Source organism: Callospermophilus lateralis, chromosome 9 (assembly GCF_048772815.1).
Source record: "Callospermophilus lateralis isolate mCalLat2 chromosome 9, mCalLat2.hap1, whole genome shotgun sequence".
Lineage (NCBI taxonomy): Eukaryota > Metazoa > Chordata > Mammalia > Rodentia > Sciuridae > Callospermophilus > Callospermophilus lateralis.
In genome coordinates, this window is record NC_135313.1 from 25,617,018 (window position 1) to 25,641,849 (window position 24,832).

Here is a 24,832-nt window from a genome sequence, read left to right on the forward strand (position 1 = left end):
GGAATTATTGTGTATACACACACACAAAAATTGATTACTTGGACAAAATGATTGGTAGGAAGTAAGAAACACACTGAATTACTGATGCTGACCAGGTCAATATTCCTCGTTTTTCCTACAAAGTGAAAATATCATTTCCTATATCCTGCTTCCTAAGAGTATGATACAGGCAGGTAAAATCCATTGCACATTTTAACCTTATACTCTTGAGATTTTTTAAAGATTCGATCACCTATTTGATATTTCTTTCTGCTAGATAAACAGTATTTCTACTTTACTTTACAAGCACACACGCAACCAAGAATGAGTTTTAAAATTTTTCAGGCCCTCTCTCTCTCTCTCTCCCGCCCAGTCTAGAAAGGACAACTGATACAGCCATTTCCAATCTACCTTTTGATTTTTCCCCCTTTTAAAAATTTTCTAGTACTTGAATATTTCCTGATACAAATATTACTTTTATTGTATATAGCAACTTCCGTTAAGGTGTGTCATGCAGACACCACTTTCTTCTTTTTGCCTAGAATCCTCTCCCCCACTCTTCATCTATAAAGTCCTCTCTTCTTCTGCTTCTCAACACAATTAGCCTTTCCTTAACAGTTGCCTCTGCTGATATCTACAAGTCAATTTTCCCAACTCCCTATTCTCTTAACCCCATTAGAATAATCCTTCAAACATTCGCCTCAGTTCTCCAAGAGAACTGAAACTAAATCTGACTTGTTCCCTTAGTAATACACAGCATACAATAATGTAGGTCTAGTATCTCACATAACATATGATTGGTTTATAACTGGCAATCTATATGTGTGATATAAATAACTCCCTGTGGTTGCCTACTGAGTGGTTAATAGTGTCAGGCTGCGAAATGAACTAATGACATGAAGAAATAGTGGTTGCTTCATTTCCTGGGCCAACATTTCCAAATTGAAGACAAGTAGTTTATCTTAGCCCAATAAGAAACAGATTAATGTATGGCAAAGCTTAACCATGTGGTAAACTTCATGGTTAAAGAAATATGATAGAATTAGATGACAGAATATGATGGGCCCCCTTTACTCATGAATTTGTACCTGCTCTGCCATTCCCCTGTGCTTTGGTAAGCATCTAAAAACACTTATACAGCAAATGGTACAGTTAAGCATGAGGAGCACTTGGAAGATTTGGACCCGGCATGTCAGCTGGCATTAAGGACACGAATCCTCAGCTGTTGCCCATTTTTCCCCTTACAAGTAAGTCCTGTCACATAGCCCCACATGAAGGAGGAGAATCAGGAGAAATTTCAATTTGATTCTGATTGCCATATTAAGTGATTCAGAATTACAGTTTCAGAAAGTCCCTAAATTATTTCTCCACGTGTAATTTCTGTGTATAACTAATATTGTCTGTGTTCAGTAGGACTGACCATTTCAAAAAGACCTCAGTGCTATAAACTGAAGACATGTTTAGACCTTCCTTCTATAACATACTGACCCCAAACACAAAGAATAATGACTACGTAGGAAGGAGGTTGTATGTCTCTCTCCTTTGAAATCTGAGGCTGAATTATTTTCTACATTGTTTTTTGTTGTTGTTTTTAGTTCTTGATTTTTATACAAATAAGTTTTATTTTAGAGTACTTTGGAGATAACAAAAAAAAAGTTATGAGAAAAAGTCACAGTTCCCATGTATTGCACACCAAGTTGGTTCTACTGCTAGCATCTTACATTAGCAAAACATATTTATTATTACTAATGAACCAGTACTGAAACATGTCTTTGGCCAAAGTCCAGCCCTGTTCAGATTTTTACCTAATGTCTCCTTTTTATTCCAGAATCACTTTTATAGCACTAGATAACATTTACCTACCAAGTTTCCTTATGCTCCTCTATGCACTGGGAATTTCTCAGATTGTCCTTTGTTGATAACCTTGACAATTATAAAATCTTCTTGTTAGATGTTTTGTAGAGTACCCCTCAGTTTGGATCTAACTAGTTTTTTTTCACATAATCAGATTGGGTTTTGGCTTTGGGGTATCAAATGCTACTTGAGCCACATGTCAAGGTTAACATCCACAGTAATGTCATGTTGATAGTATGTACCCTGATATGATCAGAATAGCACTTTTCCTTTGCAGTTTCTCCTTTTAAGAAGAAGAAAATTCTACACCAAAATATTTTATGTAAAACACAAGAAAATATGTATATAATATTTTTAAATAAATATATACTATAAGTTTTTCCGTATGATAAATATAAAATATATTAAATTATGTATATGCATATACATACCTACTCTTATGATATATATCCAGTAACAAAGGAATTTAGGGTTATAGTGCAATCAAGTCATTTGTCCCCTTAATAAAAAAATAAAGTGCTCCAATCTCACATTTTGAGTATTTTGAGTTGTTAAGATGGAAATTATTGCTCTTTGGTGACATTATCAATGTAGAACATATTTTATGTGAATGGATGAATCTATTTTTTATTGTATCAATTTCTTTTCTGAAGGTAAGGTGGATTAAAACATTTTTGCTCATAAGACATCAAGCTCTTTTACTTGTCAACCCTGTTCTATATCTTAGGAGATTTCTGCATAGGAATCAAAGTATTATTATAGGCTGTGAATTAAAGTAAGAACATATCTGTGGCTCAGTGGCTGCAGAAAATTTCAATCTATCCTTTGAAAATTCAAAGGAAAATAAAGTGGTGGACAAATTTCTGCTATGTATAAAAATAATGTTCCTATTATAAGCATAGCATTATTTTAACTATACTCTAATTACTTAAATATGAGATAGTATTCTTAGGTAAAACAACATATTCAGATTCTTATAAGTGTCCTGTATATAGGAAAAGACTATAAACCACTAACTTAAGGTAATGGGTGAGTCTAGTGCAGATCAACAAGAGGGAGGGAACTAATCAAAAAGCTTTTCCTTAAGCCAGGTACAAAAAGCACCACATAATCTCACTCATACATGGAATATAAAGTTGGTCTCTTGTTGAAACTGAGAGTAGAGAGATGGCAGAGTCTGGGAAGAGCATCAGGGAGGGAGGGATGTGTACTAAGCTGCAGGCAGATGGGGGTGAGAAGTTCTAGTGCACTCCCGCTAACTAGATGTGTGCCCTACAACCCATAAAGCTAGAAGAATGGATTCTGAATGCGTTCACCATGAGGAACTGATGAAGTTGGAGTAGACAGCTGAGTTTCACCTGATTGTCAAATGTATATACATGTATTGAAACAGCACATGGTATTCCATTGATAGGCACATAAAAATGTACCAGTTAAAAATAAATTTAATTTAGAATGTTACACAAAAATCTTCCCTGAACATATGTGAATTAAATAATTCATTATATTAGTCCACCACATAAGGAAAAGAGTGATGAACTATGGGTTATTTTAGGTGGATTATTACTAATATAAGCATCTTAATCTCTCTTGTTATAATATACAGAAAGAGTAAACTTCTCTGAGTTGGAGAAATCTTTTACACCAGACCAACAGAAAGTAGATGATGAATCTATATCTTTAAACACAACTATATTTAAAAATTAGAACATATAATATGTATAGTTATATATGAGTATATGCATGTGTATGTGTATACATATCTGTACAATTATACATAATTTGTAAATTTGCACTTTTAAATTCATGAAATAATTGTTCTAATTAATAACTTGTTTATACTAATTAATTAAATAGCTCACTAATTTAAAAAAGTGAGGGTGGTACTACACAATCAATAGCTTAGAACTAATTATAACCCCCTCTCTGGCAGAATTTGCCTCTAAAAAAATTATAAAAGATTCATTTTATCTGTCTCCCCAATAGGGATAAAATATTTAGATGACAGATAAATGAGTAAATGTTATGCCATTTAGAAAGTAAAATGGATAAGTGTCTACTTTGAAAGCTACATGCTGTTAGAAAACTTGTCTTATAAGAAAGCAAATCTTGCTGAAATTTTTATCTCACTTGATATTTTTCATTAAATTCTAACATGAAAATTATAGGAAATAGTTTTGAGTTATTTTTCTTTAGCATAGAGTTTATTATGATTAGAGAGTCAGAGTTTGTGCTCCCTAGAAGGAAAAACACTTTAAGATTTGAAGAGCTTTCCTTATACGTAGGCTTTTTATTTTTAAACCCCGTCACCTCTTTGCTGACCAGCAATTTCTTGCAACTTATGGCCAGGAGGGAGGAGCATGAGAAAAGGAGCTGGGTGAAAGTTGGTGACACTCCCTGCCAAAATTCCAAGTTGAAACTGAATCCTTCAGTGAAGTTTCCTGGGCATGGGAAGAAAAAAAAAGAAAAAGATTTACAACTTCAACAGAACTGTAATTCTACCAAGAAAAACTATGTCAATCTACTTTGCTGTCACCAAAGGATCTGAAGCTGGCTTTGTCAGACTTCTTTCTTCTTTATACATGGAGGTGAAAAAAAAAAATAGCAAGAGGAGTTTAAAAAAATTGATGAAGCCCTGACCCTTTAGATTCCATTTATAGTCTGAGCTGAATGCCATCCCCCTTGACTAGAGAACTGTCCAATCCAGCCGCATGTGTCAAGGTTCTGTTAGGCACTAAGTGAAATATATATGCATGCCCTTATACCGTTTAACACTCTGGGTCCACCTTCAAGACTCTGGGCTGTGGATCAAGCGAACCACCACTCCTCTTCCAAGTATCATTTTGACAGGTTCTTTAGGAGGAGCTCCTTCTTTTTTTAACCCATCCTTTTAAACAAAATGGCACCAAAGAAGGACGTGAAGAAACCTGCTGCTGCTGCTGCCCCTGCCCCTGCCCCGGCACCTGCGCCGGCCCCAGCCAAACCCAAAGAAGAAAAAATCGATCTCTCTGCCATTAAGGTAACTAAAAGGGTGAATTGTTTGGTCACTGAAACATCTTTCAACAGTAGGGAACTCCAGGAACTTGCAAAGAGGTATATTTTTCATGGAGAGGATGGTATTATTCAGTGAAATGGTAGAATTTGGAAGAAGAGAATCCTGCTTTTTAAAAAAAATAAATAAACAGTAGCATAAAATTTTATCATATGTGGAAACTATGCCTGCTCTATTTTTTTGCTCTCTGGCTTCCATTTCCCCCTAAATTATCAAAATACAATGAAAAGTATGTAAGTGTAAAGGTGTTGCATTTACAAATATTTAAACCAGCATTTTTTAACAAAACCTCTGTGAAAACTGGATTCCTTAGATTAAAACTACATCCAAAAGAAAGTTTTAGCCTCTGCTTGTTTCCAGAAATTTAAAGACAGCTGATGACCCAGTTGTCCGGGATGTATTTACTTGACAGCTGCTTATTTCATCTGAGAAAGAAGATTTTTTGCAATTCAAGTCAATTCCCCTTTCAGCTTTGCTTAATAAAATTTGCTACAACACTAAATAAGATCTCAGTGCAGAAAATTATGCACTCAAGTGTTTCAGTGACTATAACTGTCATCTTGTTTATTTATATACAGTATTTAGTTCAGAATTTGTGAGTTGCTTCTAAATGAAACTAACCAAAATTATTACAAAACACATTGGTTGTACAGCTTTTAGTGTATGTCTTTTGAGTTTTTGCATACTGATCTCGAACTAAGGAGAATGTGATTGATTTTTGTGTCAACACTTTGCTGTAATCAAAGTTCTCAGCTGCCAAAAGATGACCTGCTTTGGGCAAAATGATGGAATGGATGTGCCTGTTACTACTCCATGATGTGCACCTTCCCCCTTTTCACTGGGCCCTCATTGGTCCAACTGACACTTTGAAAATGCTCATATAAGCAACTCAGCCTTATATGGAAAACTAATGAGTGGAAGTGCCTGTGAGGTAATCTTTTCATGGAAGCCAAAAGTTCTGTATGTAATAAATCTAAATTTTACTAACTTAATATTTATTACTTGCAGCTATAATGCTGGCCTACAAATAAACACTTAATTGCCTGTTTTAGTATAATAAGATTTTCAAAACATCCCTGAAATAAAGGTTGAATTAGATCACCCTTGGATACATGTGATAAATAGATATAATTTTAGAGCATTCTTATTAAATATAACATTTTATATTTCAAAGTAACAAAGTATTACAAATATTTAATCTGTAGTTTTTAAGTATATGAAGTCATATTTGGAAAAAGATGATCATAGATCTAATACTGATTAGGAACTATTCTTAATGAATATCCATTTAGGAGGAGAAACTCATGCCAGATCTTCTAATAAGTGTTTTTCTACCTTGAGGACTACATGCATACAGTTCATTAAAAGGAAACCAAATTTTTCATTTACAGCAATCTTAGTTAATATATCATTATAGATGCACTCTGACTTCATAATACAATGAGTGTGATTATAGCCACTACAATAATTCTGATTGTTCATAGTCTTTAACTCTCCACTCCACAGTAATATTAGAGTGTCAAAACTATTCTTCTTTATATTTATTGTAATTTATAAGACTATTATCTCTTTGCATCTGGGATTCTAAACTTCTGGAAAGGAAAAAATGTGTCTTCTTAAGAAGAAAATGAAGTATTCCACTAATGAAAACAGGCATTAATTTTCCTCCTTGAGGAACTATGTCAAAATAAACAAATTGCATAAAGACTGCGTTTGGCAGGTGAGAGATCTCCAAGAAAAGACAAAACATCACTTTTGCAATACAGAAATTAAGCCAATTATTCGTTCTAGTCAACAGAGCAGTGACTGTTTGGAGTCCTGAAAATTGTTTTTACCTTCCATCTATATTTGAATTAATCCCAGCACAAGCTAGTACAACCAGGCAGAAGAAGGAGACACTCAGGAGAGTCCCTGTGAGAGCATGGTATGCTCCCTCATCATTATTTCATTGCAGAACAAGAGATATGATAGGTTCTGATAAGGGACACAAATTTTTAAAGAGCAGTTAAATGAATCTTGAAAAAGCAGGAAGACATGACCTTTCATCTTTCATTCAGGAGACCTTTTCCTAATGCAAAGAAGAAAAACGGAAAGAGGTAATTTAAATGCCCAACAACTTACATTCATCAGTATAAAATCAGTGCACATTTGGAGGTATCCTGTAAGAGCTAAAGAATGTGGCGTAAGTTGAGAATTTTTAAAAAATTAAATGTCATACCATTGGTTATACCATTTAGAAACTATATTAAAACACTTCATGTTATGATGCCTTTAATTAATTAATGATGTTCCTTGATATATTACCTTACATAAATTATAAACTTTTTTCAATCAGAGAAAATAAACTTTAAAGAGATTAAGAGCTGTTATATGCATTCATTAACTGTCTGAAATTTGATAAAGAAAAAAAACTTAATTGCACTATAAAACTTTCTTCCAAAAATCATGTAAGATTAGAAATCCAAGTGTCCTTTGGACTTTGAGTAATTCTGAAGTTTACCTATCTTTATGTAATATATAGCAATAGTAAAATTTAATTCCTCAATATTATTCCCAGCTAAGACCAATTTCCCATCCTAAAATACACAACATTCAACGACCACATTTGACTCCTAAACTTTGAATAATCTTGGATATTATTAGCTAGCTTTATCAGTTTCTTAAATGTGCTTTCCACTCTGATTTCCTGGTTTGTTGATTATTTGTTTGGAATGTGACCTACAACCTTTGAAATTCTCTGAGGGAATGTTTACCTGACATTCTGTCCCCATGGATTTTTCTGGGAGTACCCTTTTCAAAAACAAATTTCTGCTGATATTTTAATATTAAAGTTACTGTCTTTAGTGTTTCTAATCATTCTTTGCCTTCAGAGAACTGAGACTTAAACCACAACACCCAGACTAAAAGAACACTGCCTGACAAAACCACCACCCTAGGAATTAAAACCCACCATCAGTTTGGTTATGGGTGCAAACACAGGAATGAAAATAGTTGCAACCAAGTGAAATAATGGAGGTAAATAAGTGACAAAATGACTACATCCTACATTTCAAAAGGTCATTAATAGCTATCTGGATGTTTTGCATGATGCATGCATTAGCAGGTATGTCAGACTTGCTGCAAGGTGGGGACTTTGAGCCATGTGTCTCGTTGTGCTGCTTAAATTTTCATTGTCATTGTACTCATCACTCAATCAGGTCATCCCTGACTAGACACTGCAGGCGATGTTACAAAAAGAGGTAAGGTACAGAATGCATTGACAGAAGCTTTCCTGAATAACAAATCTCAAAGAAAATTGATCCCAGGCTTGGAAGACTTACACTCTAAAATTAATGGATAAGGTGGATATCTAATGTTCCCAATACATATCCCTATATGTATTCAGTGGAGGCAGATAGTTTTGTATGTATGGTGACTTGTTTGGACCCAGGTATGAAAATGTGTTGTGTTCATTCATAATGATTTTTTTTCTCATTTCTAACAAGGCTAATATAAACCTAATCCCATTAGAAGAATTCCTGGGGATGTTGAACAAAGATACGCTCCATGAAAGACTAAAAAGTATACAGCTATTTGTATTAATAACAACAAATCCTCATTGTGAATTTATTCTATGCCATATTATTTAACCCTCACAACATTAAACTGGGATGTTTTTGTCCTCACTTTCCAAGTAAAGAAACTCAGAGTACACAATGCCCATAATCAAATGACTAGTTAATGATGAACCTAGGATTTAACTTAACACATCAAAACCAGAGTTAACTGTGTTAACTGTATCCTAAGCTATCTCTAGTTTCTAAAGAGTTAGTTGCTCTTTCAAGATGCTATAAAAGAGCCTGTTTTGTTGCTGTTGTTTTGTTTTGTTTTATGTTGCTCTTGAATGAAATAAAGCTGTTCTTGTGTTGCCCTGCACAGTGCTGTGTAGCCAGAAGAGGGGGTGATGACAGACCCCACATCCCAGCAAGTTCAGTTTTTCTTTATCCTGCACCTGTTGCTGACAATTTGGGTGTTCTCTTTTATAGAACAAGGCTGAAATCTTAGGAACTTAGAAGTGCTCCTAGTCACTTTTTCTCAGCTTCCTATAAAATGTTGTAAACAGAAATGGATATTTTAAAAATACTGCTAAATGTAATGAAACATTGAATTTTAAGATATTTTGTTTTTACTTAATTAAACACACCTACATATCAAACATGATCTTCAAGTTTTGCCATCAGGTTAATATTCTAAGAAGAGTATGAAATCTCAATTTTGATTACAAATAAATAACATATTTTAAACCAGAAATCCCAGTCTATATTGTTTGTGGTAATATGCAATGCCACATATATAACATGGATTGATCTTTAACTAGTTTGAGAAAAAGAACTAGGAAAAAAAACACATACAATTTCTAATTAGGAAAAAAATGAGTGAAAACATTAAGTTGTTTCTAAGCTTGCTTTATACAATTTAAGTTTGTTTACTTTGGCCGTTCAATAGAAAAATGAATTTCTAATACAACTTTGATGTGCACGAATTTTAATATTCACCCACTTGCAGTATAATTATAACCTTAGGAGCAAATAAAAAATTATTTAAGTCTATCACTAGGTATCAGTATCACATTTCATCTTTCCTATATCTCCACTATAAATGAAGGAAACAGGCGGAACAGAGTAGGACAGTATTAAAGGGCATTTTGTAGCTCTCCAGAATAACATTTTTAATTATAGAGAACTGAATAATGTCTCTGCAGAGCAAAATGCAGTTTGCAAAGGAAGAGATATGTTCACCTACAAATAGTGAATAACAGTTTTCGTTTTAAGATAAAGTAATCTTTGCAAGACAAGGAGACCACAAAGTGACAGTGCCAAATTTAGCTCTTGACATTTCAGTGCTGCAAATGAACCCCCTGGCAAGTTGTCTTTAGTAGTCATTCCATAATTACGCAGTATTAAGCACCATCTGACTCATGGAAATTGTGGAAAGGATTATATTTAGTCTGCTGATACTACACTTTCTTCTGTTTCTCTTTAGACCGAAATACTTTTTGTATGAAAATAGGATCTTCTATAGTTTGTTTCTACATCAACTCTTACAGGTTGTTTTTTACCCCTAAAACAGAATTTGGAGGGTCAAAAATTGCAGTATGAAAGTAACAATAGCTTCAGTTGCACTAGTTAAATTGTGTAGATGATAAATCCTGGTCAGAGAAGAAAAGTTTGACCTAAAGGCAAAACCACATCCAATCAACTTCCTTTGGTTGTAGGGAGTGAGTTGCTTTTTACCTTTCAAGGTGCCCAGTGGCATGTTGTATCCTGTTTACAAAAATCTAGCTGACTTGAACATAGTACCTGGGAAATTATATTTAGCTTAACTTTATCTGTTTTAAAAGAACATTATCTATTGAATTTTTAGACACCCTTCTCTTTTTCATGGGAAGAAAAGTGAATTGAGGTAGATTATACTGACAAAAGAATAGAAAATTTGTAATATTATAGATGCATATTGATATTATGTATTGATATTATAGATGCATATGATATTATGATACATAATATCATATAGTATGATATTATGTATTATGCAAATTGATATTATATATTGAAGAAAAATAACACAGAGAAGTGTAGTTATTTAACCAAAACATAATTTGTCTGTTACGAGAGCCAGAAAAATTCTCAGACTAGTTCTCTTTTCAACCCATCACGAGAGTTGAGGTCTTTAGAATGGTAGTGCTAATAATAATATATCGCTGTTGTCACAAAAGGAGCTTTCATTCCAGACAAGGAGGAGAAAGCAGATACTTAACATTTGCTTAAAACAAACAAAGAAAGAATTTTTCTGATGTTCACATTTTAATAATAAAAAGGTGAAGGAACGAAAACAGAATTTGAATTTTTAAGACATTGCATGCAAACAAAATACACAACAGGGAAAAGTACAACTTGCAAGTAGTCTTTAATGTCCTTACCAATTTTTAGCCATGAGAAAGATGAAGAGAAAACTAAAAGGTGGCTTGGATGCATTTTTAAGTCTTTACGAAGATTCACCCATGTTTCTGTTCTTATAGGTCTGAATTGTGTTATTTTAACAAGTCAGCCTTTGCTCTTAGGTGACAGAATTCAGTTGACCGGTTTAAGTCTGCTGAGCACAGAATTATGCATTCTGTCTCAATTCAGACCAATTTATACAGTCTATCTACCTGACTCTCCTGTACTAGAGAACCTGGACTGGTAATATAGTTGCATCACTCTTAATTTCCCCTCTTTCTACTATATTTCTAGTAACCAGCCTACATATATCCATTGTTGAAATTAAAAAAAAAAAAAAGGAAAACATTTTTTCCCTTGATTTAAGTGTGTTATTCTGAAGCATAAAATTCCAAGAGTTGCAAAATATTACTTCCAGAGACCTTCTATGGTGGGTTCTAGAAATCCTGTAAAATTGGGTTAACTTTTTTCTAAGGGGGTATATGTATCCAGGTCTTTGGTCCCTCTGCCAGGCATTAAATCAGAGAATGTGCAGCAATGTTCTGTTGACTGAAAACTGGCTCTTGTTAGTCAGCTTCTCAATCTTACCTGTCATCAGTCTCCATTATCCCCCAAGGGACAATGATGTTCTTTGAAGATTGTGGTCCTGGCTCCTTCCTAAGGAATTTGCTCCTAGTATGCAACATCATATACTACTAGTAAAGATGTAATTATCTTTAATTATAGCTCTTCTTCTTTTACTGTAATAAAATTTAACATATATCAATTCCAGAGACTGTTTAACTGAATATTAATATTTTCCTTATAAAGCAATTTCATTCATATATATATGAGACTACAGTATCTTAAATCAGTTAATCAAATCTCATGATTACTAGTAGAAATATGATTTCCAAAGTAGAAAATAATCTGTAAATTTTGGAATAAAAATTATGTTTAGTGGCAGTGTCTCAGACTACTACTTACTTAAACCCAACCACAAATGTTAGTACATGAGTCATTAAAAAGGTGCAATGTAGCCTTGTACTAACTGTAAGAAAAATACATAGGCTAAGAATTTGAAGAGAGAGAGAGACTTTAAGAAAAATTGAGTGTTGGCGAATTAGAAGTCTGGCTCATAAAAATTTTTATAAAATCTAAGGGAAAATATTGGATATATAAAAGGTACATATATCAATAATTTGAGATAAACTAAGTGCCAGCAGTTCTAGGTGCTAGAGAGGCAGCACTGAAGGAAAACATTTCTAATTTCTTTACAATGTAAGCTTTTTAAAAGAACAAATAAATGTCTCTGTCCCCAAGGAACGGAATACTCCAGAGGAGGAACTTGAGTTTAAAGGAAGCACTTACTAGACTTATGCTCTAATGACTTTAATTTAATGAAAATCTATTGAGCATTTAACAGAACAAACTATCCTGAGGAGTAGTGAAGGACAAAACCTAGGAACAAGGCAAGGGCAATATGGCAGGGGCAGAGGGGGCAGGACACACAGGTTCACACCAAGAGAAAATGGCTTTGGAGAGGAGGAGGTTTTATTAGGGCTTTGAAGAATGTCTAATTTACAAAAGAGAGAGAGAGAGAGAGAGAGAGAGAGAGAGAGAGAGAGAGAGAGAAGAAAGCAAGCCAGACAGAAAAGATTGAAAGCCAATCTCTAAAGCAAACAGTGATGGTATAGCAAATGGAGGCCCAAATCAGCTGACTTTGTGGATTCATGCTGTGCCTTTGTTCAAAGGGCTAATTACATCACTATTACAACACCCAGGAAATGATGCAGGCCATGCTTTGTAGGTCATAAAAGTGTACCAGAGACTAAATTGCATTTCCTAATTATTTTATGAGCACAATATCTAGGTCTTCTAACTTTGAAAACACAGTTTATTCTCTAGCTTAAGCTATAGGATAGACTTCCCTATTGTCAAATGGTGTGCTCAAATGTACATTTTGATTCTTAGTAGGTACAAAAAAACTGAAGCTTTTTTTCTCTGTGACAAAGATATGGGGAAAAACTAGGGAGAAATAATTTGATACCTGCCTATCACTTTGCAGCTTCTATTTTAATAATATCCAGTGGTTAGAAATGGTTTATTCATAACATAAGTACAACTTTTATATTGATTTTCTAGTTTACCCAAAAGATTTTAAATATACTAATCATATTTTTATATGTATATAAGGACACATTTTTCTCCATAAAAAAAGGACAAAATAGGAAAATGATTATTATGACTAATATGGCAACTTTTATGTTTAATTGTAGTATTTATAGTTATTAGCACTACTAAAAATATTTGCTAGTTCTAGTAATCTCAGAGCAATTCAAATTTATGACCCATTTACATGTTACAAAACTAAAAAGGGCACAAAGGTAATATACTCTACATATCAAAAATCATGAAATTCTAAGTTACACAATTACTAAAGATAATAAATTTCAACCTTTGACCTCTTCCATTTTCCCTTTGTGATTCAAAGCATTTTGAATTCTTTTATTAAATTTTCATTTCTCAATAACCTTTCAAAATGTCAATTTGTTTATGAAGGTATGTTTACCTAATAACTTAAAAATGATATTTTAGATACTGATTTTGGGATTCAAATCTCAAGATCCTGAGGTAACTTTCATAACTTGTAAACTTTGGGCCAAAAGTGATACCTAATTAAATGTTGATTTCTTCTAGAATGGTTTGTAGGTTAGCTTCAGATTTGTATCTTTCTCGCAGGAGAGACTCATGAGCATCCTTGAAAACAGTTGCAGAAGCAATACTTGAGTTACAATTCATCTCTAACATTTTTTATGCCCCTGAGCTGCTTTAAATATGTGGAAAATGACCAACATTTTCTCTGAACTTCAGTGGGCATCCATCCTAACACTGATCTTTTCAAGTACCACTTTTCCCAATACCCTTCCAGAAGGGAGTTTCCCACTATTTTCAGATGGTCTGGCATAAAAACCCTTGCTGGCCAAGTCCTTAGATAGCTCTAAAATGTTCAAGTATAATTTTGCACTCCACAAGTTTTGCCTTGGGTTCTTTCTTTCTCAGTCTGGAAACCCGTCCATAAAGTTTCAAGGCAGAAACAGAATCAGCATGATCTAGTAAAAACTTATGCTAAATTTTAAACATAGAATAATAATACGCATAGAATAAGAAGAAGGATACAAAAATGGACTATCTGAAGTGCTTCCTGACTAGAAGCACTTCAGAAATTGAAAAAAAATGACAAATCATCACTTTAGTGACTACTAAGGAGGAAGGAAAATCCCCAAAACCTAAAGTCAGAAGACTAACGGAGAATGCTAGAAAATGGAGACGAAAACTCTTCTTTGCTTAGATTAATTCTCTCGGAATACTACTTGCAAAAGAGTGGTGTTTAATTGAGGATTTTGAGAACTGACAGATGGCCACTTAAATGCATCCTCAGAAACACAGAGCATGTGGCCTTTTCATGTCCTCTGAACTTTACCATAAGGGACAGAGCTTCAGAGGATGTTCTTTCTATAGCAGTTGTCATTTGAAACCCCAACCAGTCCCATCCAAGAAGTTCCATTAGCACCAAAGCTTGTTGACTAGAAGTTCACAAAGTCCATAATTCACCAAGAGAAGGGGGTCAGCCCGAGCCAGCAGAGAGGTTCCGAGCTTCTCTGCCACTTAGCAAAGAAGTTTCTTAAAGGAAGACATTGCCCACAAATGTCCAGGAGCTAAAGACCATAAAAGTACTGACAGGCTTCCTTCTCACCAAGGCTGTCCACTCCTAGGTTCTGGTTTCCTAAAAATAGCCCTCAGGGTACAGTTCCCTCTTTCCCTTTGCCCTAAGAAAGCTAAAGAACTCTCCAATGGGAGGGGCAACTTCTCTCTGAAACTCGATGCTAGCAGTGAGGTCAGTTTGCCCAGAAATAAAGGGAAGCCTCAGAGAAGGAGGCCCCACTCAGGGATTGGAGCGGCCCTCAACTCACTCTTCAGGCTTGACCCGTTCTGCAGCCCAGCAGCTCCATCATGGTGCGTCCTATAAGAGAACTACTTGTCGTTCATAGGAGGATAGCAATAGTGATGAGAAGCTTATTGAGGAAAGAGGCAGACAGGAGGAAGGGAATTGAGGAGGGAAAAGAGCCAGAACAAATCTTGAGACTCTACTTCGGGATACTTTGGGATACTTTGGGAGGTATGTTGAAGTTAGAAGAGATTAATTAGAACTAATATGCAAACTGGAAAAATACATCTTTCTTCCCAAAGCAGTAGTGCTTCATGCTTCACCAGCTTTTACTATATCACATAAGGTTTAGAATATTTAAGGTTGGGGGGAAACTGAAACTATAGCAAGATAGTATGACCTAAGATACACCCCAGTTATACTGATAGCTAGAATCAAGTAAACTGCTTCCAGTGCTTTCGGTATTGTACACTAATATAAAAATGTACTGGTGCAACTGCAGAAAGATTTAAGGTGGTCTTTTAAATGCAGCTAATCATTTTTTAAATATAATGCATATTTATTAATCAGGCATATCTTTAATATATCATAGGGTTTTGCATTATTTTAGGAAGTATCTAATTGAGTATTTATTAATTGTTTCCTTATTTAAGATACAGAGAAATGTTCCCTGATTATCTTTTGCAATAGATTTTTGTATTCCTAGATTTAAAAGTACCCTAAGGCAACCTTCTTATGCTATGACACCTACATGGCTTCCTAAGTCTCAGAGCAGAGAGCAATCCTTCTGTCAATGCATTTGAAAGAGTACTAGTTGTTCCTTTCTTTCTCTCTCTCGCCACTGCAGTCCTTCAGTGCTGACCAGATTGCGGGTAAGTGATTTGAGTGTCTCTGTTGCAGATGTGGGCAGAGCACTGCCTGGTTTCTGGACTATCAGTTAACGCCAAGGCATGCTACTTTGTGGTTGAACCTGTTGGTGTCCAAGCTATGCCTGAATTCGGAAAAGTAGGCTGACTTTTGGAGCTTACTTTGAAGATTATTCAGGGAATGAGCTGGATACACTTAAAAATCAGGACATTTTTGTTTGGTTAAAATATTTTTTGTGATTAATTTCTTTCTGACAGATCGAGTTCTCTAAGGAACAGCAGGATGGTAAGTTTAAAAGCTCTAGTTGTTAATATGTGCACACTCATAAAGATGGTATGTAAGAAAACCAGCTCCCTTGGGATGAGCTAAGCTCTTCCTAATTATTCACACTGGTGTTGCCACTCTAAATATAAATTGCTCTCAGTCACTCTAAATAAAAATTCATTCAACCTGAAGCCTTTGCTTATAATCAGTAATCAAAGATTTAAGCAAATAAAAGGTAAACCCCACAATAATGAGTCCTTATAGGCACTGATTTCTAAATAAAACTAACTTGATACAAGAAGTAATAGATGTGTATACTTACAAAAAGATGTAGATTTGGGAAGGATAATTTGCTAATCAAAGCTCTAAAGAGAAATTTGATGAGTGTGAATTGTTCAATATGGAAAATAAAGTTAATTATAAAACTGCCCAATTATAAAATCTACACAATAGTGAGCTGTAGTACAAAAGTGAATTCAGAGACAAAAAAGGAAGGAGTACTTTATCATAGAATTGTGGAAGGAATATTAGACAACTCCTGCTCCAGATCTTCTTTAGAGGTACAGGAAAGACACCCAGAGAAGTGATAAGTCTTGCTAAAGGACCCAAAGAATTAGTGATGGGATTAAAAATTTGGTATAAATTCAAACTGATTAGAAATTTCTTTTATAAAAATGACCAATGGGGAGACCCCAAACTCTTGAGATTCAAGAGAATCCAAATAGCTTCTTTTGCACTTCAATTTCTTCCCTTTGGGTCTTTGAAATCAACAGATCCCCCAAGATCTAATTTTGTTCATTAGGAAATTTATGAAGAAATGTTTATAGAGTGAAATTGTCACCAAATTTGAATGAACTGGACAAAAAAAATTCATAGAAATGAGGGGGCGAAAGAGTTTAGTTACATAATGTTGTACAGATTAGAATATTGGTCAATTTAAGTATGTGTATATTATATATATTATGACATAGAAGATATAGACATGGGTGATTAATAAGAATGTGTTCAATTTATTCTGTGCCTAAAGGATTTTACATTTTTCAGTTCTTTTCAGTCATGTTTTACGTCAATAAGTCAATTAAGAATAAAAAGGGTATTTGCTGTTATACAGACTCACTGGCATCTACAGCATGACTGGTGACCTCATGTAGATAGATTGGATTATACCTTAAGATCACTTAAAATGATATTGTGAAGAACTGTTTTATATATTGAAAATAGTTTTCTACAAATTGTTTACTATAATTTGTTTTATTTTAATTAACTTTTAACTAGTGATGCTGCTACTTCATCAGCTACCACATCCCAGTTCTCTCACATTCAGTGTCACTAGGACTACCAAACAATGTAAGACCAAGAAGCGAAAGATTTCAAATTTTTTCAGGTCCAAAGGACTTCCTGTTAAGCACAAAACCTATGACTCCACATGTTAAATAAGTTTTAGACACAGAAGTTGGGTAAACATTGGTATAGTAGATTGGAGTTGTGTATGTGGTGTGTGTGTGTGTGTGTGTGTGTGTGTGTGTGTGTAAAACAAATGTAAGCTGTTCAAACAGAAATCCTATACTCTCAGAAATGAATGAAGAATCGTTTATTTCCTTGTTTAATGATTAAAGATTTTTGTTCATGCTGCTCTAATTAAATTGAAAGAAAGAAAATAGGATTGAAGAAAAAAAAACTAGAAAATTATAGCATGTTAAAGGTCTAAGTCCTATGCTGTTCCATAAAGTAGCCACTAGCCCATGTGGCTATTCACACATTAATTAATGAAAAAGTAATAAATTTTGAAATCCATTTCCTCAATGGCACTAGTCACATAGAAGTGCTCAAGAGCCACAGCTAGTAGTTACCATAATGGGCAAATAGAGAACAATTCTATCATTACCAGAAAGTTCTACAACAGTGCTATTCTTGATCAGAGGTCATAAATTTTTTTGCTGATAGACCAAATGTAAATGCATTAAGCTTTCCTGGTGTTATAGTCTAAAAACAACTCCATTCTATCACCAAGGTGTGAAAACAACTACAAACATAGACAAATGGAGATGGTCATATTCCAATCACACTTTCATTGAACAGGCAAGAAGCCCCTGGGAAGTAGTTTTCCAATCCATGTTCAAAAGAATAACTAAGCCTTGCATTAAAAACCTGGGGTAGAAAGAACAGAATTTTTCTGATCTCTGCCTTTAAACCACCAAAAGGGTTAATGTCAGAGTGATTTCATTACAACTCATAAAATTCTATTTCTACATCAGCATCTGACCAAGGTAATTGTGAGCTCTCTGTCCCTAAAGCCTGGGGCCAATAACAAGAATAGTTCCATTTCACGTGTCCCATAGAAACATGAAAAATAATATTTGACTAATGACACCATAGGGCCTGTAGCATGTTTTTTTAAAAATCCATTATAGTCAAATGCATAGGATTTTAGCAAAGAGTGATAACATGAACTGTAACTAGTCATGCATACAGTGTCTGGTACAATCTTAGATTAGGGGTAGAGAGAGAGTAAAAAGGATATTTGGCTGTGTAATCTATCTAGACAGCATCTTTTAACCTAAGACCACTGATAGCTAAAAAGAGTGCTTTCAGCCCTATAGTTCACTCACAAATGGTTTTCTGAGTATTACGGACATTTACTCCAATCAGTCACCACAAGTAGTTCTGGGTTTCCCAGAAATTTTGATTTAAGTTTAGAATTTTCATGTAAAATGACTCACTGTCCCCTATGTTCATAGTATTGTACCTTCCTGTCTTTTCATTATGTATTTTTCAAATTCTTTATCATTGTAAATTTTAAAGACAAGACCAGTTCTATCAAAAGAAAATGACAAAATACAGGGAGAATAATAAATAAGTGACTGTGATAAGAATAGCACTTTAAAATACATACTTAATACACACATAAATGAATACAAGCAAACTGGGGAAATGTGAATAAAATCACTGGGGTCTATCAATGTGAATATCCTGGTTACAGTAATATTCTATGATTTTGCAAAGTGTTACCATTGGGGAAAACCAGGTATACAAGGAATTTCCCTGAATTATTTCTTGCAACTGCATGTGAACCAATTATTTCCATAAATTTTAATAAAGAGTGTGTACTTGAATTCAAAAGCTGGCATAGCAACATGCTGTCATATGTATTATCTGAAAAACAGAGTGAAGTGTAAAGAGAGTATTATAAAATTCGATCCAAAAAATATTTCTCCTTCTGAATTAGTTATGCTAGGAGCCTGCTAGCATCAAACATTGAAATGGTTAGACATTGTAGAATTTACAGGCCTGCCTCATGTTTCTAAATTTATCCTGAAAAATAAAGTTATTTCTGAAGAAAACTGTCGAGAGAACAACCTAAGAAATTTGTACCTTGAGAGAAGCCTTTTCTATATAATCTGAGAAGTATGGGTTAATAACATATAACACAATCCTAATCAAAAATTTGTTTTCTTGAAAAGTATTAATCTTGCTAATTTTATGAAGGACTAGATAAAGATTACTAGGATTTATCAAGGCCTCAGAATCTCTTAGCCCAGTCCCAGACAAGGAAATATGAGTAAATATGACTATGATGTCTGATTTCCATATCTAATTAGCAATAACATATGACTAGAATTTAGAAATGCTGCTTTAAAAGAATTCCAAAAAGAAATGTCAAAAAGGTTTGACAATGATTGTTTGAGGTAGGAAAACAGAATTTGACAATGACAACTTAACTTGTAAAACAGAAGAGTTTAAGTAAATCCTTGAAGGACTCAGGGTTAATTAATAGGTTTGAGAAAGAAAAATAAAAAACCCTAATGTTCCTTGTTTTTTGCAGAATTCAAGGAGGCATTTCTCCTGTTTGACAAAACAGGTGATAGCAAGATCACCTTAAGCCAGGTTGGTGATGTCCTTCGGGCACTGGGCACAAATCCCACCAATGCAGAGGTCAAGAAGGTTCTGGGGAACCCCAGCAATGAAGGTAACCACATCAGTTCTTCCAAGATCTATGGAAGTGTAGCTAAAGCATGCATGCATAAGTATGAGACTGAGAAATAAATAATAGTTTCCATATAATAGGGCTCAGTTTACTCCTGATGGTAGCAAATATGCCTGTTAGCCATCTAGAATCTTATCTTTGTCCCTTGCAAAATAAGTTAACCTTCATTTGAAAACCTGCAAGCGTGATAAAATGTTGTGCTTATGAAAACAAATAATGTCTGATGCTAAGAACATCATTCTTATTATCATATCTAATGTTCATAATCTCAGAGCTAATGAAACAAATAACATCCAAATTTGCACATTATTTTAAACTTCAAACCTTCAAAGGAAAAAGTGCATTTCGACAAAGATGTTAAATACAGTTAAAATACAATGCACTTTGTATACGATTCTGGGTAAATTACAATGGCATACTTCTAGAGAAAATCTAATATTTGATAAAAACTGTGGAAATAAAGTTGCAATGTTTTGAAGAGATTTAAAAAATACCTATTGACCTTGCCCTGTGCTCTGACCATTAACACTGCTTCTGTGCCTATCTCAAAAGAAATTCGGCTTTCTTAATTAAGCATAGATAGATAGACATCTTAACAAGGGCATTTTCTATTTCCAATAATTTTTTTAAAAGCTTTAAAAATCTCAAGCCAAACTCTGCATTCAGTCTCCCAAGGTAAATCCTGGAACAAAAATCAGAGAAATACACAAACAGCAAAATTGCAGAAGACATTCACTTGATACAGAAATCCAATCATTAGTCTGGAACAAGGAAATTGTTTTTAACCTCAGTGGTTCACAGCAAAGTATGACAATCTATTGGAAAATATGACTCTAAACAAAACAACAACAACAACAAAAGAAAAAAACAGGATACAAAACGTTAAATTTTCTCAAGTAGATAGTTGGGCTGTTGATCTTTGCCATTAGTGAAAAAAAACAAGAGGGTTAGGCAAATAATCTTATATTTCTTCTTGGTAACTAAAAATGTTTTAGAAATGTTCCTTTATTTTAAAAAGGAGGGTAAGAACCTTTCTTTCAAGAAAACTTGCTTCTAAATTGGTCTGCTTTAGAATTGTTTCTCAGACTTCATTTTCTTTAGAAGAAATTTCTAGTTTAATCATGCAGAAAGCAGATGAGTATGAAATAAGTGGGAAAGCAATAGTCTAACCCTTATTTTCAAATGTCACTGTCTGACTTGCCAACATCCATCTTTAATGGAATTATTGAACAAATGCTCATTTATTCAGCACTCAAATTTAATCTTTCTAATATTGTCCAATGTATTTGACTTCTACAAGAGAAGAACTGGGGAATTTTTATTTTGCAAGTATATAATTTTATCCATTTGCATACATCTGGATAGTCTATTTTATACTTTTACTGGGAATGATATCTACCTTGTCAGAGACACTAAAGAAAGTTCTCCCATCTCTAGACCTCTAAATTGCAGAGAAGTCAGGAGATCATAAGCTTCTTTTTAAAATTACTTAAAATTTAAAGAAAGCAAAGGCCCTGCCAAAGCTCAGGACATAGGCAGAATATGTAGTAAAGTACAGTTAATTTTTACGCTATTTATATGGGAATGTGTTTGTGGCATCCCAGTATAATTTTTTATTGCTTCACTAGTATTTATGGAAAATATTAAATTATCAATAGTAATAAAATAGTAGGTAGCATTTCTTAAGCACTCAATTTGTCCCAAGATTTTTCTTGTTATTGTTGGTTTGTTTTATTTTTTTGGTTGTTTTTTTGTTTTGTTTTTGGTGCCAGGAATTAAACCCTTCTAATCACTGACCCACATTCTCATTCCTTTTTAGTTTTCCTTTTGAAACAGGGTCTCATTGAGTTGTTTAGGGCCTCACTAAGTTGTTGAAGGTGGCTTTGAACTTGTGATCCTCCTGCCTCAGCCTCCTGAGCCACTGGTATTATAGGCATGACATGCATCTCCATGCCTGGCATGTCCCAAGTATTTCAATGAGCTTTACATGCATTATCTATTTAATTCCCACAATAACACTCTGAGGTATTTCTGTTTTACACATGAAAAATTGACACACATATAGGTTAAGAAAGTTGTCCAGTGTCACACAGTAGTACAGGAACAAATGGGAATAAAGTTTGGCACTGGAACTCCAGTACACATGATATTGCCTTTTGCCATATTTTTGTCATTTTGGTAATTCACCAACTGAAGTTTAAACTGTGTGAAGATCTTTTAGATCATCTGGAATGAACTTTCAGCTTTCATTGGTGACTCAGAGACGGTGTTTTATGGTGGCTACAAACTGTCCAAACTGCAATTTCTTTCAGAGATGAATGCCAAGAAAATTGAGTTTGAACAATTTCTACCCATGATGCAAGCTATTTCCAACAACAAGGACCAGGGAACCTATGAAGATTTTGTTGAGGGTCTGCGTGTCTTTGACAAGGAAGGCAATGGCACAGTCATGGGGGCTGAACTCCGCCACGTACTAGCCACCCTGGGTAAGCATTTATTCCAGTGGACTGAACAGCACAGAGAATGTACAGGAAAGAACACAGAAGAACCATGTAATGACAAAAATAGGTATGGAGAAAGTCTACAAAGAAAACATGAAAAATGAATACTTAAAAGTCAATCACTATTTCAATTGGCTTCTGTGACAGCGAGGCCAATGAATAAGTAAAGGAAAACATTGTAGTTCTTACAGGATGTAGTTTGGATGACAAGGGATAATGTGTATTTAAGTCATTAGAAAACAATGTATTGACATCCTACTGAGTGTGAGGGAAATTGGAATAGTTTTTGTCCTCCAAGAATTCAATCATAGTTTCTAAGAGCATATCATTTATGGTAGATTTGAAAATATCCAGTTGCCTCATTTCTTTAAAAGGGGTTTTGTTTCATAGGTGAAAAGATGAAAGAGGAAGAAGTAGAAGCCCTGATGGCAGGTCAAGAAGACTCCAATGGCTGCATCAACTATGAAGGTATAATCAGTGTGCACTGGTGATTTTAGTCCCTCTTAACTGGTTGGGTTGCTGATAGACTCCTTTTGAATTATTTAAAATAAACTGCTTTCCTCTTCCTTCTTTATTAATATCCATATGTTACTTATTATCAATCAACCCCATAACTCCAAGAAGATAGTCTATGAGGAGATACATGTGAGATTTATTCCAATATGTTTTAGCAATCCTATGCATTGTTTTATAGTTTCAAATGTGTTTTAATGTGTATTTCCTTGCTAGAGCTTCACAACGTCCCTGTGAAATAGACAGGTTTTTCATCAGAATTATATGTAATAGTATATTAAAGTTAGGGAGATTTTCAAGTCCTTTACTAATATCAAGCAATTATAAAAATGAGGAAACTGAGGACCAAAGAGCTTTAGTGATGCTCAAATCATTAATGGCAGGGCTAGTAATAAAGCTTAATTCTCCTTGTCCAGTGTTCTTGCTTACATAAAAGTCATCCTCTAGTAGAGAATAATTTATTTCTTGCTAACATTTACAGCAACTTCACCCAAAGAGTATAAAAGCATGTACCACAGAAACTAAAGATGCAAAATAAAGTTGCATAATGTGATTTGCAAATTTAAAATTTCTCAATAAAACCTAAAATTTGTCTATCCCCAAAGAGGACTAAGTTAATTTCAATAAACCTACGTTGAGAGTTTTAAAAACTTACCGAGTCCCACGACTTAGAGAAAGCAAAAAAATAAAAGGAAAAGCACAGGGGGCAGGGGAAGATGAATGAGAAGAGGAAGGGGAAGGAAGGAAAGGGGAGAAGGAAAGTACGAAGACAGATCTTCACTGGCAATCTTGATTAAACTTCACTTTTTTCCTGTAAACAATTTTTCCACATTTTGTTATTACTATAAACACATTACATAGAGGAATCATTCAATCGTATGATTTAGACAAGTGGGTGTCATGTAGAAAATAAAGTCAATCTAAACTTCTCTTTCATTAAAGTTGACTGTTCTCTAACTTTGAACTATCCCTGTTACCCTGACAGCTTTTGTCAAGCACATCATGTCTATCTAAACGGAGCTCTCAAGGTATATGTCTGTTCCTTTGTAATATATACAGCTTTCTCAATACTGTATTTTTTTTTAATTAATAGCTTCACTTTATATGCTATAGATGTAATTAGTATTGGTTTCTAATTAAGAGTTGTCTTCATAAGCCTGAAAACTTGAAATACTTGAGATGGATTATTTAGAAATAAAACATACTTGTATGAGTGTCCAAGCAAAATTTATGATGTTTTTGCTTCCATCCATAAACCCCCTTAACTACATTTATGATTAAGTAGTGGAGACTCAACTAACTAAAGACTAGTTAATTAATTTTATTAGAACCCCAACACTAATGAAATCATGAGCCTACATCCTTTGAATAACTAAATTAGCTTTAACAATTACTGATCTAAAGCACTATGTCTTAATAGTCCAAATTCAAGGACTTGCAACCAAGTTCTTACAACAAGGAAGTGGCTTACCCTATAAGCACTGGTTTATTTTGTGCTTTTTCCTCTTTTGCATGTCACATTATTTCCTCTTGAGTTTTCGTTCTGAAAATATGGAATCAACATCTAACTCGCTTTCCCTTTTCCTTTACAGAACGAGCATTGTTTAGGAAGACTGGCTGGAGTCCACTTTTAGTAACATCCATGACTAACTGTCCAGATCTGTTTACCATCATTCAGAGAAACAAAAGCAATCTGGATCACTCTAGACTGAAGGACTTTCTGAATTTTTATACACCTTAAGTTTTTCTCTGAAATATATTCATACCACACAAACCAAATGTCTGTTGCTCTAGACAACAAAAATAAAATATTGGCAATCTCATATCAAAGCAATACTCTTTATTATCTACCATGGGTCAACAGGCATCCTTAAAATACCATATTAATAAACAATTTTGGTCAGTCTGAAA

The 24,832-nt window shown here is 34.2% G+C and overlaps 1 protein-coding gene and 1 long non-coding RNA gene across 3 annotated transcripts; both read left to right on the plus strand.

Moving 5' to 3' along the window:
- The first annotated feature begins 4,595 nt into the window (after positions 1–4,595).
- Myl1 (myosin light chain 1) lies at positions 4,596–24,832 on the plus strand. Of its 2 annotated transcripts, none has more exons than XM_076865434.2 (7): positions 4,596–4,852; positions 15,916–15,943; positions 19,746–19,889; positions 22,220–22,393; positions 22,799–22,876; positions 23,907–23,949; positions 24,514–24,832. In XM_076865434.2, the coding sequence occupies exons 1-6, from the start codon at positions 4,733–4,735 to the stop codon at positions 23,933–23,935; spliced, it is 573 nt and encodes a 190-aa protein (XP_076721549.1). In that variant the 5' UTR covers positions 4,596–4,732; the 3' UTR covers positions 23,936–23,949; positions 24,514–24,832. The 2 variants fall into 2 exon arrangements, with proteins under 2 accessions (XP_076721549.1, XP_076721550.1); XM_076865435.2 differs by lacking the exons at positions 4,596–4,852; positions 15,916–15,943 and adding exons at positions 14,756–14,859; positions 15,639–15,663.
- LOC143407619 (uncharacterized) lies at positions 5,709–7,894 on the plus strand. Its single transcript, XR_013092376.1, has 3 exons — positions 5,709–5,816; positions 6,943–6,981; positions 7,756–7,894. It is a non-coding gene; the product is annotated as an uncharacterized LOC143407619 (long non-coding RNA).

Coding starts and splice junctions, on each gene's coding strand:
- Myl1 (XM_076865434.2), top strand. CDS start 4,733: ATGGCACCAAAGAAGGACGTGAAGAAACCTGCTGCTGCTGCTGCCCCT. Junction 4,853..15,915: donor TCGATCTCTCTGCCATTAAG/GTAACTAAAAGG, acceptor TCTTTCTGACAG/ATCGAGTTCTCTAAGGAACA. Junction 15,944..19,745: donor CTCTAAGGAACAGCAGGATG/GTAAGTTTAAAA, acceptor TGTTTTTTGCAG/AATTCAAGGAGGCATTTCTC.